We start from the raw sequence: 14958 nt of genomic DNA, 5'->3' as shown, positions 1-14958 counted from the left end.
GTTTTAAGAAACTTTCTGCAACTCTGTTTGAAGGAGGTAGTGAAGAAAAGGTGAGTAAGCCAGAGAGTGGCCAGGGAGCAGTCTTTGGGAAGAAGCTAGATTTCTCTTTTCCCTGGCAAAAAGACAACAGGGAGACCTCTGCCAAAAGGGAACCACATGTACCACCGCAGGCTTTGTCAAAACCAGATGACAAGGTGTTAGGAACAGTCAGTTCAGATGAAAACTCAAAATCTGCAGTCTCAGATCAACTGACTGATGCAAATATAGAAGTAAACTTGTCTTCAAAGCAGCCTGACAATGAACTTTCTGAAGAACCATCTGGTGCAAGCACTGTTGATGATACGTCCAGCAAAGAGCTGGGAGAGAAGTTTGATAAAGAGTCAGAAGATCAGCAGAATGTGATTTCAGGTGAACTGCAGAAAGAAGATCAGGCAGAAGAGCACACACCAGATGAGCCTGAACTGAAAGAAACTGAGCTTGATTCTGCTCCTAATGGAGCAATGCTTCATCCTAGCGCACAGGCTGCAGATCTGAATAGTGTGGAACAACTGAATGAGAAAAGGCTAGTTACAAATGAGGCATAATAAATGGTTTCAAGTTTTTTGACCATTTATAATGCAATACTGCAGCAGTAGATATTGGCCTTGGTGTCTGATGTTTGTAGCTCAGTCCTATCCCCTATTTGTTGTAAAGTGTTTTGTAGTATTACTGATAGCAGTCACAAAGGATGTGGCACAAACTGCAGTCACTAGTTACGTACAAGGCCTTAGACCATTTACTCACCTTTTTCCACTCTTTTCTGTAAGTGTAATTGGATTTCCCATGTTCTTATACTATGTCCCACTGAGTGAGATGCTTTTAGTGCTAATTTCATTAGCCTTTCAGAAGTCATGTTCTTTGTGTGTTAATTCTGCGGCATACAATTCACTTTGCTTTCTTGTTTAGTGATAATTATGTCCTATTTGCTAAGAAAAAAGGTAACACTAGGTAGAATATATTGGAAGGAAAAGACATTTTGTTTTTAAAATACAAGGTAAAGACTTAATTTTAGAGAGAAATTTAACTTACTGCTGATGAATTATAGAACTAGTTAAGTTCATTTCACGTTATTGAAGATTTTAAAACACTTTCAGAGATATCAGTGAAGGTATTCTAATGCTTGCTTTTCCTACTGTGCAAAGGTTATTTCATGCAGTTATGAAAGCCACTAAAGGAAGGTATCAATATTTCATGTGTCTGTATTCAGTCCTGTGCATGTGTTAAGTTACAATTGCCCTCAAAAATCAAAACAGACTCTCTAAACTTACATCTCTGCATGATGTAAGTGAAACTTGTGCCTCTGATCATACAGTTGCAACACTGTACTTTGAAAACTTCCTATCTGGGTTCGAATTCTCTGAAGTGTGCAAGTGAGAAAAACATTAGTGCTGCTTAATTCTTGGCCATAGTTTTCCTGACTGCATGAGAAATTTCTGTCCACTGTTTTGTGTGAGGATTGTAGGAATTCAGTCCTGGAAGTGGTATCTTGAATCACAGAGATCACGCCCCTGTGGCATTGGTGTTTTTTATATAAATTAAATTCTTGAAAAAGCTCTCGCTTCTCTTTGAACAATTGCTCTACTGTTACAAAAGGTTTTAAGTTGATAATCTTGACAACCTTAATCTTGACTGCAGTGTATTTTATCATAAATGTATAATATATATAAAAATAAAGTTAACTTTAAGTTAACTGTACTTTTTAACAATAGTGAGCTTAAATGGTCATGGTAAAGGCCTTAGCTGCAGTGAAACTGCAGAAGACAGAAACACTTCCACTCCGAATTGCTATGTTTCCATTCTTGTTCCTGTCTGGTTATTAGAATATCTTCACTGGTAGTTTCTAGCTGATAGAAGGTGAAGAAATAGTCAGTTGGTGCAAGAAAGATCATTGGTTTATATGGTCTATATACTGGTAGGTTGCGTATGAAGTATGTCTACCGCCTACCAAAGTTTTGAGCTTCAGAAGTCTAGATCTAGTTCAGGGAACATAGTTAAATGTGTCTTCACAACATGTCTTTTCAGTAATATTTAGTGTCCTATGCAGTTTGTTACTTGTGCAGATTGCTTTGCGTTTCTCCAAACCATGTTTTGTTCTGATGGAGTTTCTTATTTTCTCATAGTCCTGCTGGCAGTAGTAGATATGGCTCCTCTTGTAATGTCAGCCAAGGGAGCTCTCATTTAAGTGAGCTGGAGCATTCCCACGAAAGTGCCCATGGCTCTGAGCAAGAAGATGATCACCAGGAAAGAGAGTCGACTCATTCCTACCACAGTTTGAGCAGCTACCAGAAGGATGGTCAGGCATGGCTCAGGGAGCAAGAGGAGCCTTGCAGCAAAGGAGAGGAGGAGAAGGTCTGCGAGACAGAGGAGAAACGTGCTGACCATTCTGCAGCCAAGTTACCTCTGGAATTTGAGAAGCCCAAGGATGTTGATGCAGGAGCCCAAGTGAGGTAGGTGAAACTATTACTGAGTTCTTTTAAATTAATTCAAAGAGGATTCCTCTCTTTGCTGTTTCCCGGGGCAAATTATGTACGTTGCTCTTGAGCCTTCTCTAGCAACTAACTTGATGTTGCTGATCTGTGAAACGTCTTTATGTGCAGGGCCAGTTATTTGTAAGACATTGGCTAAGCTTAAACTGTGCTCACTATGTATGTGAAGAAGAAGGCCTGCTAGAGCCTTGGAGCTCCTTTGCTGTATTTTCTGTTTCTGGTTTGATGAATGTAGTCTGGCCCGAAGATAGCTGCTTCCATTGCTCATGTGTGGTCAAGCTTACATGTGAGCAACCAAGAACTACATGTAGTCATGGTTAGAGGTGCACTAGTTCCTCCTTTCTTGTGTAGTAGACTACCACAATTAGAGTTAGTGTTTATGTAGTTGTAGGTTGTAGAATTACAATATGAATAGACATGTTGCTCTGACTCACTGTGGCAGCTTTTCTTGTCCTTGCACTTGGGCTTTGCAAGCTGTCAGCAGCATTGAAAACAGTCTTCAAAAGTATTTCAGCTAAGTTTGGGGGAGTAATGTGCTGGGTTTTGTACAGGTTTTACAGGAATTTCAAATTTCACTACTTAACTTTGGGAGTCACTTTTTTCCTTGAGGTAATCAAGTCATTGCAGCTACTATTGTGGGTATGGTTCTACTTTCGTAAGTATGAGGGATTGTTTTCATCTGGTTCAGTTAGATCCATGGAAAGATGTCTGCCTGTCTGTACCCTTCAAATGGTACAGCTGGTGGCACTGTGCTTATATGAGAGAATTAACCACAGCAGTTCCTGTGTAGGCAACCCTTACACTAAAGACGAAAAAAGGAAAGCAAGACTAGAAAAAGTGTTAAACTGTTTATAAACTTTGAGTCACTTTCCTGTTCTCCTTACAGATCAGCAGGAGTCTTGTCCCAGAATGGCTGGCCTATATTTGTTCACAGGGAAGGTTATTCATATAGCTACTTTCAGGCTAAGTTAGGCATCTAGCTTTGATACTTCTACATCACTAGCTCCCTTTCTCTCCATTATCTGGCAGTGTGTTGCTGTCTCCATGGAGTATGCACGAGACTGAGCTCTGAGGATTGGTCCTTAGAGTTGCACCTGAGCTAGCATGGATTCATGTTGCTCCCGGCTATGTTTTGTTTTGTTTTATACCATCAGCACTGCAGGGTGCTTTGCAGACAGGGAAAGATGTTTGTTTCAGTGATTTACACCTCAGCAACATATAAAAGAAGGAATGCAACCAAAGGCCCGATGTATCATGAGGTGAGGGAGTGTAAAATGTGCTGCAGGGCACTGAGCATCTTCCATTGCTGCCAGATGCATGTGCCTTCTTAAACAGGTGTAGGAAAGGGTGGAGTGAGAAAGGTGCAATGAATTGTGAAAACCACAGCTAAGCCCAGTTGCCAGTGTTTCCATGGAAGAGGGGCTGTAAACTTGTAGCAGTAGATATGAGTAGGAAGAGGCAGGGATTAGAAGGGACCTGCAACAGGCATGGAGACGAAAAATTTTCCATCTGCATCCTTGTGTCTGCAGTTATGATACCAACATGTTGAACTGGCTTGATCAGGTGTCTTGGGTTGCTTTCCTGATGTTCAGACCAACATCAGCTTACTCCCAGGGCTGGATTGTATCCTAGCTTGTATCTTTCAGCTCAACAGTTTCCAAGATGGTTCCTGGGTATAAGGAAACCTCTACTTTAGCCTCTCACTTCCCAAAGCATGTGCAGGGGAGTGTTGATCAGAGTCTGTTGGTTACTTCAGTTTTCAGAGCTGAAGCTGTGATTGCACTGTGTAATGTTGAATCTTTAATGATACAGATAAGTGTTTTTCATGTAGTGATTTTCTGATTCTTGCGTTTAAGCTACCATGGTGACAACGAGCCACCACCCTTTCCTCCAGCAAGAGCCCATTGGATTAGAGCCATTAACAAAGTCCGAGTGCGGCTTCAAGAGGTAGGATGGAATATTGCTTCGCTCCTTCTCTGGGCCACCTGGGTTTTAGATCTGTGGCTGAAGGGTTCATTTCTTTTTCCTTGTAAGACACCTCTTACAGTTTTGATGTTTTGCAGACAAAAATTTAATCAAATGTATTGTATAGGACTGCAACATGTTGTGATGTTCTTAGAGCTATCTATTTCCATTGAATGTTTTGAACATCGTCGTGTGGAACTTAGCGATGAATATCAGGAAAGATGCAGAAGCAGAGAAATTAGCTCTTAATTTTTAAATAGTAATAATAATGTCTGGGACTAAATGTTTTGTGTTAAACTGTTCAAAATGAAGACTTTTCCTCAAGGCAACTTGAGGATAGCTTGTTAGCTTAGTAGGAGTTATCTGTATTATTTGTCATATGAAAATGTTCCTTGGGAAACTTTACATCAAATATTTTTATATATACTAATTGAAAGTGGGTGTATAATAAGTTTTGGTATTTCCATCTCATGAAAATAAGATTTAAAAATAAATAATCTCGATTTGGGAAGTCAAAAGGAAAAGGTTGTGACATTTTCTTCAGCAGTATAAACACTCTTGGTTTAGAAAACAGCAATTAAGACCCAAAAAATTGTTATTTTTTTAAAAAAGTCTTATGCTTTCATCCATCTGCATGCCCACAGAAAGATAACATATGGTGTTCATATTCTATAGATGATAAACTATTGCCTACTACCCAGAGTACAGAATTAATGTATTTCATTTAGAAATACTATTTTCTTCTAGACATCTCTTGTTTTGCTTTTATAAAAAATTATTTTACAGTATCTATTTATCAGTAGCAGGACTCTTCTTTTTCTTCTGGTATTGTTGCAAATTTTTAGGAAAATAATTATTTTTTTTTTTTGCCTCTGGGGTTGCATCTGAAGTGCCATAGCAGAAATAGTTTTTCCCTTGGCTTATCTGGATTGTAAATTTTCCCATCTTAACGATTACTGTGTTATTTCACTTCTGAGCAGAAGGGATTTGGGTCAAAACTGTCAGTGTGACATGGAAAATGAAATTTCAGAACAAGATTAGTATCTAAGAAGAAAAGGAACTTATGTTGTGGTTTTGTAGAGCGTGCAAGCAAAACATTTTAGTTCTGTGCCTTATGGAAAACAAGTGCACAAGCATGCTAGAAGAGAGAAGAGATTAAGTGATGCCTCTCTCTGGATATCTCTAGGTTTTTTTCTGAGTGAGTATGAGGTCCATGAGGTTGTTCAGCATCAATCTGTGTGTTTCTGCTGAATTAGAATGAAGATATGCTTTGAGATGACTGTTACAGAAACACTAGTTTAGTTATGATAGCAAAACGTCATGAATTGCTTTGTGTTCACCTCTCCTAACAACTACTGATCCAAAATTTCCTTAAAACAAAAATTGTAAGTGATGGAACTTTCCAGCAGCCTGCTCCACAGCTTAGCTGTCTTTACTGTCCAAAGGCTTTTCCTAACCTCTGCTCTAGATCTCTCTTGTGCCATATAAATCCATTTCTCATGATCAGGACAAGTAGTAAACGAGCAGAATTGGATTCCCTTCCTCTCTGAAATAGCGAAGGGCTGCTGCGAAGAGAGGACAAAGCCACACTCACTCTTCACATGTTCACAAAATGACCCTTTTTCTTTTAGCCTTTTCATGTCAGTTTTTTTAGGCACTTTTTAATCAGCCTATCTCTTTTTTTTCTTTCTCTTTTTCTCTCCTTTCCTTGTTTTTTTTTTTTTTGTGAAGTGCAGTGTCCAAAGCTGAATGTAAAAACCCAGCAGAGGGCCTGCTAATGTGCACTACAGAGCAATGAAGACTTTGTTCTCCAGGCTGTGATCCTGATATCCCAAGATGTCAGGTATCCTGCTGTGAGGGTGCTTTTTTATCGCAGACTAGCACTGATATATAGTTAGCCTCTTATCCCTTCCAGAGCTGAGGTTCCTTCTGAAGAAGGGCTTTGTCAGTTGTTCCCCAGCCTATATTTCTGTTGGATTACGGCTTCGCACTTGTTCTTACAGAATTGTTTTTTTTCACTCCTTAAGCACATTGCTGTCTGTCTCTTCCTAATCTGTTATGCCTACAAATGCTCCAAGTGGTGCGTGAAAAAGTTGTGTAGTACCCAAGCTGCAGGGCTGTGTGTTACCAGAGCTGCCTGAGGGACACTGCTTGATACATTCTTTGAGGTTGGCTACCCTGAGTATAATTTTTTCCAGTGTGTTTGCATCTATTTTAGCAATTTCATCCAGACCTCAGGATATAAAACTTCTACTGTTCTTCTCCTACCCCGAAGACTAATTTACCTTGTCATAGAAAGAAGTTAAATGCATTTGACACAGTTCTACTCTTGATAAAACTCGCTGTTATTTCTCTCCTTTTTATGTTCTGGAAGATTTGCAAATAATTTGATTATTTGTTCCAGTCTTCAATTCCCAGGAGCGGGGGAAAAAAGTCAAGTTAGAGCTTTCGTAATTATCTAAGTTCTCCTCTTCCTATTTTTTAAGCATAAATGCTTGCTTTGCCCTTTTCAAATCTTTAAGTATATTGCCTGTTTTTCCAGTTCTTAGCGCTTTGTGATTGTCAGTGTTGTGACCTGGTACCTGAGGATGAAGATTTATCAGGACCACCTGACTTAGAAATAGCTACCTTATCTGTTTGCTTTCAAATTTGTTTTCCTTTACTGCAACCTGTTTTTTATAACTTGCTAAACTTCTTTTCCCTTTTTAAAAAAAAAAAAAAACAAAAAACAAAACAGTATTAATTCAGTCAGCTGCCTGACTGCAATTGTCCCTGTCAGTGAAGATTTTAAGTAATTAAGGCATCAAATGTTCCAGCCTTCTTAAGGCCACCTGATGATAGCTGTGTCTTCCTATGAGTAGCAGCCATACTTTTTTTTTTTTTTGTCATATTCTGTGTTCACTGCTAGGTGTTAATTTTGTTCCAGTGCTTAGAGCATGTGCTTACGTCCTTACTGTACAAGGCGATGCCTCCAGCTCTTTTCCATGTTCCTCTTCTTCCATGCACACTATCATTTCATAAATACGTGTGGAGCTCTAGCTCACTGATCCAAACTGCTGGATTCCTCTCACATAGACTACCAAAATGGTTCTTATGACTTTTGTTAATGATCTGTTTGAAATGTGAAAGAAAGAAAAGAGAAAAAAAAAATAAGACACCCAAGAAGTTTCCATATGTGATGTGATCCCCTAAGCAATTCAGCCTCCTACCTGGGAAGAGATTAATATTCATATGAATAACATACATACATCCTACAGCACCATGAGTCAGACAAATGTAGTATTTTAATTAAGACTTGACAGTTATAAAATGGCACAGAAATTTGTAACTGTGCATGTTAAAAAAGCTTCGTGGTAGCATGCACAGTTTTTTCTTCACTTCTGCTGTTTTCCTTATTCTCTTTCTGTGTTTGTGAAGAGGAAACTTAATTATGCCAGAATCAAACTAGGGTTTTCAGCCCTGAGAGGAATGACTCAATAATTGTCACCTTCACACTTAGAACTTTGTCTACAAAGAGGGATTAATTGATAGCTCGTCTGCTGCAGTCCCTCTGTGGGAGCTTCTTTTCCAGAAGAACAACAAACACATAGCTAGTGCATCTTCAACTTGCAGCCCTCCTTAACTGAAATAGCCTTCAGCTAGGGACACGGCTGTGTGACTTTTAAAGTTACACAAATCTGAATCTGAGTTTTGTATGACACAAAAGAATTGGTGGACTGGAGACAAGCAAAAATTCAATCAAGTCATCAAATTGCCTCTCTTACCAATTCTTTCAAGTATATTTAAGTATTACAGGAGGTTGTGGGGTTTGGGATTTTATCCACTTACATTGAATTTGCTTACAGGGAAAAATGTCTTATGCATAATTTTCCTCTTTTATGTCAGATTAAGTACATCAATTGACTTGTTTTCATTTCAAACCCAAAGTCACCGGAGCAGTGTTTCCTCTATTTTTCTTCTCCTACATGCCATTTTATACCAATTATTTTGATTTTAATCTTTGTCTTTCCCTGTTAAATGTCAATAGTCTGTTCTTTTTGACTGCTGTGTAACTAGATTACATACCAAGATGGCAGATGTAGTTCATGACATTGTTTTTCTTTGTGATAAGCACCTGCAGCAGCAGAACTAAATGACTGTTCTTCTCTAGTGTTACAGGTACCAAATCATATCCTCAGTCTTATTTTCCCATGCCCTATAGTTTCACAGTCAGCACTTCTGATCAAGCACCTGCAAGTATTTAAGGACCATCAGGATTTCATTTTTAAAAGCCCTGGTCCAGGGAGCGTATTGTATTGGTGATTTTTTGGAGTGTGAAGCCCTCCAAAAATTTTGAGAAAGCAACCTGTTGGTCACTTCAGTAGCCATGGGGTGCCCTGAGAAGTCCTTTCTGGACTTCCGCTATTAGTGAGGAGACCAGCAAGGCACTAACTGGTGCTAGCTTTGGTTGCTAGTTTGATTGTAAGTTACCTGCCTGCACCCACTCCCCATGCGTGAATCCAGGCCCTCTCATCATTAAAACCATGTACTGTACACAAGCCCAGATGGCTAGTGGAGGACATGCCTGCTTTGAGCCAATCACCAAAAGATTAGAAACTGTCCCTTTCCACCTCTCATGAACTGTGCGGTCCATGCAATTGCTTACTTTGGGCATTTTATTTTCCTTAAGCCTTGTTGCCTAGGTGTCTTTTTATTAGTCCCGTGAAGATGAGTAAGCTCTGCATTTTCAAAGCCTCCCACGCAGTGGCAAAGAAGCAGACTGAAGCATTGTGACTCTAACATAGAGTTACTAGAAACTTCTCTTCATACAGAAAAACTACATCTCGAGTTAAATGTCTTCCTTCTTTTGTACCTGTTGTATTTTGAAGGTTATCTTTAACCTCCACCGAAATACCAACATTGCTGATCAAATGTCCCAGGGATCAGGGTTGGTGGGGATCTGCAGAACACCTTTGTGCTCATGAAATCGCTGTTCTTACACCAGAGAGGAGATCAGGTCTGTGTAGATAAGCTGTGATCTGAGGGTCGCTGCCAGCTGTAGTGCAGACTGGCTGTTGTCAGGTGTCTGTGCTCACAATGGCAGTCAAATGCTTTCTGCATACCTTATCTTTAAAATGCCTGTGCATCTCTTGGATTCCTTATGGATTGCATAACAATTATTTAGAAAGCATTTAAATACAAAAGTAGTGGAGGTATTCTGTCTCCTCATGCCATAATCTTACTTCCCTTTGCATCTGAGTTTGCAGACTGGCAAGTCTTGTAGGACTCCCCAAAGCCTTCATGGGTGATTCCCTGGTGCTTGAACAACCTGTGTCTGTTGTCTCTTCTGGCAGCCTCTCTGTGGGGGCAGGTTTGGCTGACATGTACTCAGAGGAAGAAAAGCTTCTTTCATCTCCGAGTGCCTTAAATAAGATATCTGCATATTCGTATCTGTTTGGAATAAAATGCATGTTTAGTTATTCTTACTGAGCTTCTCTGAGACCTATCACTTTTTTTAACCTGCTTTGCAATAAATGTTAACAGTTATGTTACAGTAAAGAGATTATTTTCTTATGTGTACGTACAAATAATTGTGTTGTGCCTTCATTAGCTGCTGTTATGATTTTAGAGTAGCTTCTTGATAACATTATCTCCAGTGGGAAAAATCAACACACTTGCCCTTTATAGAGTAGTTATGCTAAAATTAAGAGAAATATTCTCTTGTGGAGCAACATGCTGGTCAGAAATGTTTTTTATAATGACCGCAGCAGCTAGGAGCCTGTTCAGTTGCTAACAGAATTTTCTGCAAGCTTCTCTGAACATGTCAATATACTGATACTCAACTTCTGTTCACTTCTGCTATAAACTGGTTTTGGTGTTGATGGTCTGTATTCGCCGGCACACAGGACATCTGTCCCCTTCAGTGACAGCAGAGTTCATCCATACCCTCCTGTTGCTGGTTAGAAAAAAAACAAGTTTTCTTAATTGAAGCAGGACTTTGCAGAGTGGGTAGCTAACTTTCCTATAATGCTATTTTACTTTTTCACTGCAAGCATCCTGTGGGCTTGTAAGGCTTGGAGTAGCCTCCATGAGAAGGCAAAGAATCATGTTATTTCTTTTCCTGATCTATAGTAGTATCCAGGACTAAAGCTTTGCTTCTATAGTTTTGTATTGTAAACTCTACACATCTATAAGTCAAAAATCTTCTGAAGCCTCTGAATGGGAATCCAAGTGTAATTTACTTTTCTTCCAAGATTTACTTAAAAAGAAAGGGAAGGTGTTTGTGCAGCATCTGGGATATATTTTACAAACACAGGATGTTCCACAATTGGGTGCATCTCTTACTTTGTGCCAGCACTGCAAATTAAGTTCAAGCAATCCAAAACAGAACCTGTATGCTTCTGTTCTGACTTGTAAGGTTGTAATGGCAGTGTTAGGATGCATGTGAATAGTCTGCTGTGGTGTTTTTGTTTTTTGGTTTTTTTTTTTTTTTATTGAAACACTTCATATGTGAGCGTTTGACTTCTGGACTGAAGGTGGATAGAAAGCGGCTGCTGCTTTTGCAAAGCATGGTATTTTTTGGGGTGGGTTAGCAGATAGACTTTCTGGGTTTGATTTTTTGAGATTGGCTGGGATATGATGGATGGGAGACCCCTCCATGGAACAGCCGACAGTTTAACCTAGAATATTTCTAGAATAAGGGGGGAATGGGACTCTAGTTCCTGATCTAAACTGCACAATATTGGGATTTTAACCTATGTTTCCCACATTTTCTAAAAGTGCATCGACTGCTAAGCTCTAACACTCTTCTAGGGAGTGACTCTTTCCTGTGTTCATTTCCCTGTTTGGAAGTTTTAGACCTGAGAAATATTCCCATTAAAATTCATCGTGGTCCTGTAAACCAAGTTTTGATTCTAACAAGCTGGTGTTTTCTGAAGGAAAAGGTGTCTGACTCACTTCCTTTCTTCTCCATGGAAGGTGGTGTACTTGTGCTGATCAGAGAGTAAGATGTGGGTGGCAGCAGTGGGCTGGCAATGGGCATAGATGACCTTGTGTCTTGTATAGCTCCTGAGTTCACAATTAGACTATGTACCCAGAATTGCTGCCTCTGTCTCTGGTATTGTTTCTCTTAAGCCCTCTCATCACAGCAAGTTCTGTATTTGTTATCTCCAGAAGTGACATGCCTCTTGCAGTCTGAAAGAACTATCCATGTGCACAGAGTACCTCTGAACTGGGATGAACTACAGTAAGGTCTTTTCCCCTGTCTGGTGCTGCCCAGCTTGCATTCACATTTGTACCACGACTTTTCCAAATACTTTGTTGAGCAACTGCTTGTCTTTTCACAGGACCTCCTGCAGCAGTTGTCCAAAGCTTTCAGGAAAAGTGGAAGCCAGATCTGTTTGCAGAGTGGACCAAGTCCTCTAGTATGTATGAAAGGCTGTAGAAGAATACTAAAAATGTTGGAGCTGAGGCGACTGTTTCCACCTTATGCAAAACTGCCCTCTTTGCGCCTTGTTTTGGGGATGTAGCGGCAGAAAGAATTACAGCAGTGTGCTCTGTTGATGTAGGGTTGTACCTGATGTGGAGTGGGGCACAGAAACCTCTGGCATCCAGACCACCTCAGCATGGCACTCATGCATGGTGCTCATCAGTAGAAACTGAGAGAGCTTCATCTAGCCTTGGAGTCAGTGGACTCAGTTCCTCCTGCTCGGAATAGGGGTGCAATAGGAGAGGTGGGTGGGGGGACTCCTACCTGCCACATACGCAGCCCTTAAAAATAGCATTGGCTGTTGGGAGAGCCAGACTTCACACTCTTATTTTTAAGGCTCTGTGTGGGAGGAGGGGATATTTCCCAGTGTTGTGTATTACTGAAGCAATCTGTACAAGAAATGCTGCACCAGAGAGATAGCAGTGGGCTTTGGCTTACAAAGCACAAGACTTGGGGAAAAGATGAGCTAACCAGCGCTGGCTGAGAGCATCATAAATGAAGCATTAACTATTTGTTCAATGTTAGCAAACACTTTGAATAACATCATAACTTCATACAAAAAGGCAGTAGGTCAGAAAAAAAGGTTTGGTACATGACAATTTTGTCTTTTAGTGTTGTTTTTCTTTCACTTGTTTCTTGTTTTCCAAGCTGCACGGTTATACAACTTGTTTAGATGTAGGGCAGGGTTGCCTTGCATGCTTCTGAGCTAATTTTTGGAGTTGTGTAAGGGTTGTTGTAACTGGAATCTTTAATATTGTGCATCTGGATTTAATAAGTAAGATGATTGGGTTTTTTTTTCACCCATTGTAAAAGTGGCATTTGGAAGTCAAAATGCTGTTAATAATGGTTAATGTAATGCCTGAAAACAGTGGGACTCCAGTGTTGGCTGGTGCTATGTGGTGTGTAAAATAGAGTAGCATTTTATTTTCTGCACATTTTAATGTCAATGATTTATTGAATTCAAGCCACTTGAAGGTCTTGTGGTACAGCAAATAAATGCTGTCCATTAGGAAGTAGTTCGTGCCAGGTGATACGAGAACTTTCTTTATCCAAGACTCCTTTCTTGACCACCGAACAGGTTTTTTAAGCCATATCATGGCCACCAGCAAGTTGTCTACTGTCTGCTCATGTTTAGAGTCTGAACAATTTTGTGACATTGTGGAGGGCTGATCAGATGAGCCTGGATCAAGCTGTGTGTTCATTTGCATTGCTGTGATGGTTAATCACTGGCACTTGCAAAAAGGGATTTTTGGTGATTCCCCTTTGGTTTCATTTGAAACTTGTTCTTGGTGAAGGTGGGACCAGTTCTTCCTTTCCTTGTCTTTTGACAAAATCTGTAAGGAAGGGCCTGCAGCCTTTCCTGGCAGTCTGTGAGCTGGGTTTGTAAAGTGCATCCTCTGCTGAAAGGCGCTTGAGAACATCGAGGTATCAGATATCTGTTCTGCAGGGAGAATTTCCTGAACGCATTGGCAGCTTCATCCTTTGTCTGCTATAAAACCAAAGATAACTTAAGCATAAAGCTGGGGTGAAATCCCAAAGATTTTAATCTATTTTGTTTCATCTGTCAGCTTGAGACTTTCAACTGTTGCTCAAGCATGCAGGTACCAGATGCTGGAAGGGCTGTGAAAAGTCTGAGTGCTAATTTACTGGGGTGCTTCAGGCAGCGAGTCTCTTGCTGTATAGGGTAGCTGGTGCCTTCAGGCTTGCTGGATGATGTGGTACCAGGTGAGCAGCTGTGCTACTCTCTGGCCCGTGGGAGTATCTTCTTAAAAACAGGAGGATCCTGTTTAAGCCACTCATGCATTGGATGAGGAAGAGAGAAGAAAAGTCTGTTCTGGGTAGATACAGGCTCATTTAGTCTACCCTCACTGGTGTGTGAGGCTAGAAAGTATTACTGCCTGGCAAATGGGAAATTAGTAGAATCGCTAATTAGGTGCTGCTCTGTGCTACACTGTGACAGACCAGGTGGGCAGTAGGTCTCATCTGCCTGTAATATGCCATGTAGGAAACTAGTAAATGCTTTGGAGAAGCAAAATCGGAAAACAGGTTATAGAAGTGGGAAAGGGGACACTGGGGCAGTCCAGGGAGTGGAGGTGCTGAGGATGTGTGAGATGAGGCTAAACAAGTATGGCTCAGCTTAGCAGACTGGAAGCTGAGAGAGGATGTTGCTGCCGTGTAGTAATAGAGCAGGGGAGTAAATATTGGCAAGTTTACAGCTATTTAAGCTAAAGGTTAATGTTAGTGCAAGAACAGAAGGGTATAAGCTGGTTATGAACAAACCCAGGCTAGAAGTCAGAAAGCGATTTTTCTAATTGTTAGTGAACAGCTTCCAAATGGGTTTCTTTGCCCTTTCTGTTTCTAATTAATCTAAAAATGGGTCTGTTTATGGAAGCTATTATATGACAGTTGCCTGTGGGAGCAAAGAATGGGACTTCATCATCCAGGAAGACTCTCAGTAGGCTGTGAGAAATGTCCGTGGAACCACAGCCTCCGTAACTGTTTTTCGTAGCGTGGCCTCCCCGTGTTCACACTGCCCACCTGCCTGCTTTTGCTGCTGAGCTGTGCTGTGTTGCAGGACCCTGTGGGTTTCGGAGCACAACCAGCGGTGCGTGGGAGAGGTGTTGGCTACGTAGATGCTGTCACTGAAGTAAAATAATGAAAATCATATTGCAGCCCCTCTTGAATGGTGGCTTTTCCATGTGGTTGTGCAGTAGATATTAAAGATGCTAGGATGTGAGGGTTTTCTTGAAGAATGGTAGTTATTAGTGACTCATGCCTGGTAATGAACCTGTCATAGATATAATTTTGTTTTCTGACAAATGTTCAAGTGGTAACAGTTTCAGAAAATATGGTGTAGTTTGTAAACAGGTTTGTTCTTAAATGAGATTTTTAAAGTTCCCCATGGGATTTCAGATGCTTATTTAGACAGTAAATTGCAATTGAACCTATACTCATTAAAAGTTTTTAAAAGCTAACACTGGAAAATTATTTTCTAGGAGA

General features: G+C 40.4%; 1 protein-coding gene across 1 annotated transcript in view; it reads left to right on the top strand.

Moving 5' to 3' along the window:
• The window catches only part of LOC309683434 (protein unc-13 homolog B-like), a gene marked incomplete at its 5' end in the record, with an annotated part of 225302 nt that overhangs the window by 83443 nt on the left and 126901 nt on the right, over positions 1 to 14958 (top strand). The window contains 2 exons of the mRNA XM_082497718.1: positions 2160 to 2486; positions 4382 to 4472. Of these exons, the coding sequence (XP_082353844.1) occupies positions 2160 to 2486; positions 4382 to 4472 (418 nt within the window). The remainder of the gene's footprint in view (positions 1 to 2159; positions 2487 to 4381; positions 4473 to 14958) is intronic.

This window comes from Vanellus vanellus, assembly GCF_965231255.1.
Source record: "Vanellus vanellus genome assembly, chromosome: Z".
NCBI lineage: Eukaryota > Metazoa > Chordata > Aves > Charadriiformes > Charadriidae > Vanellus > Vanellus vanellus.
The sequence above is the reverse complement of the archived record's forward strand: the minus strand, read 5'-3'. Positions and strand labels throughout refer to the sequence as shown.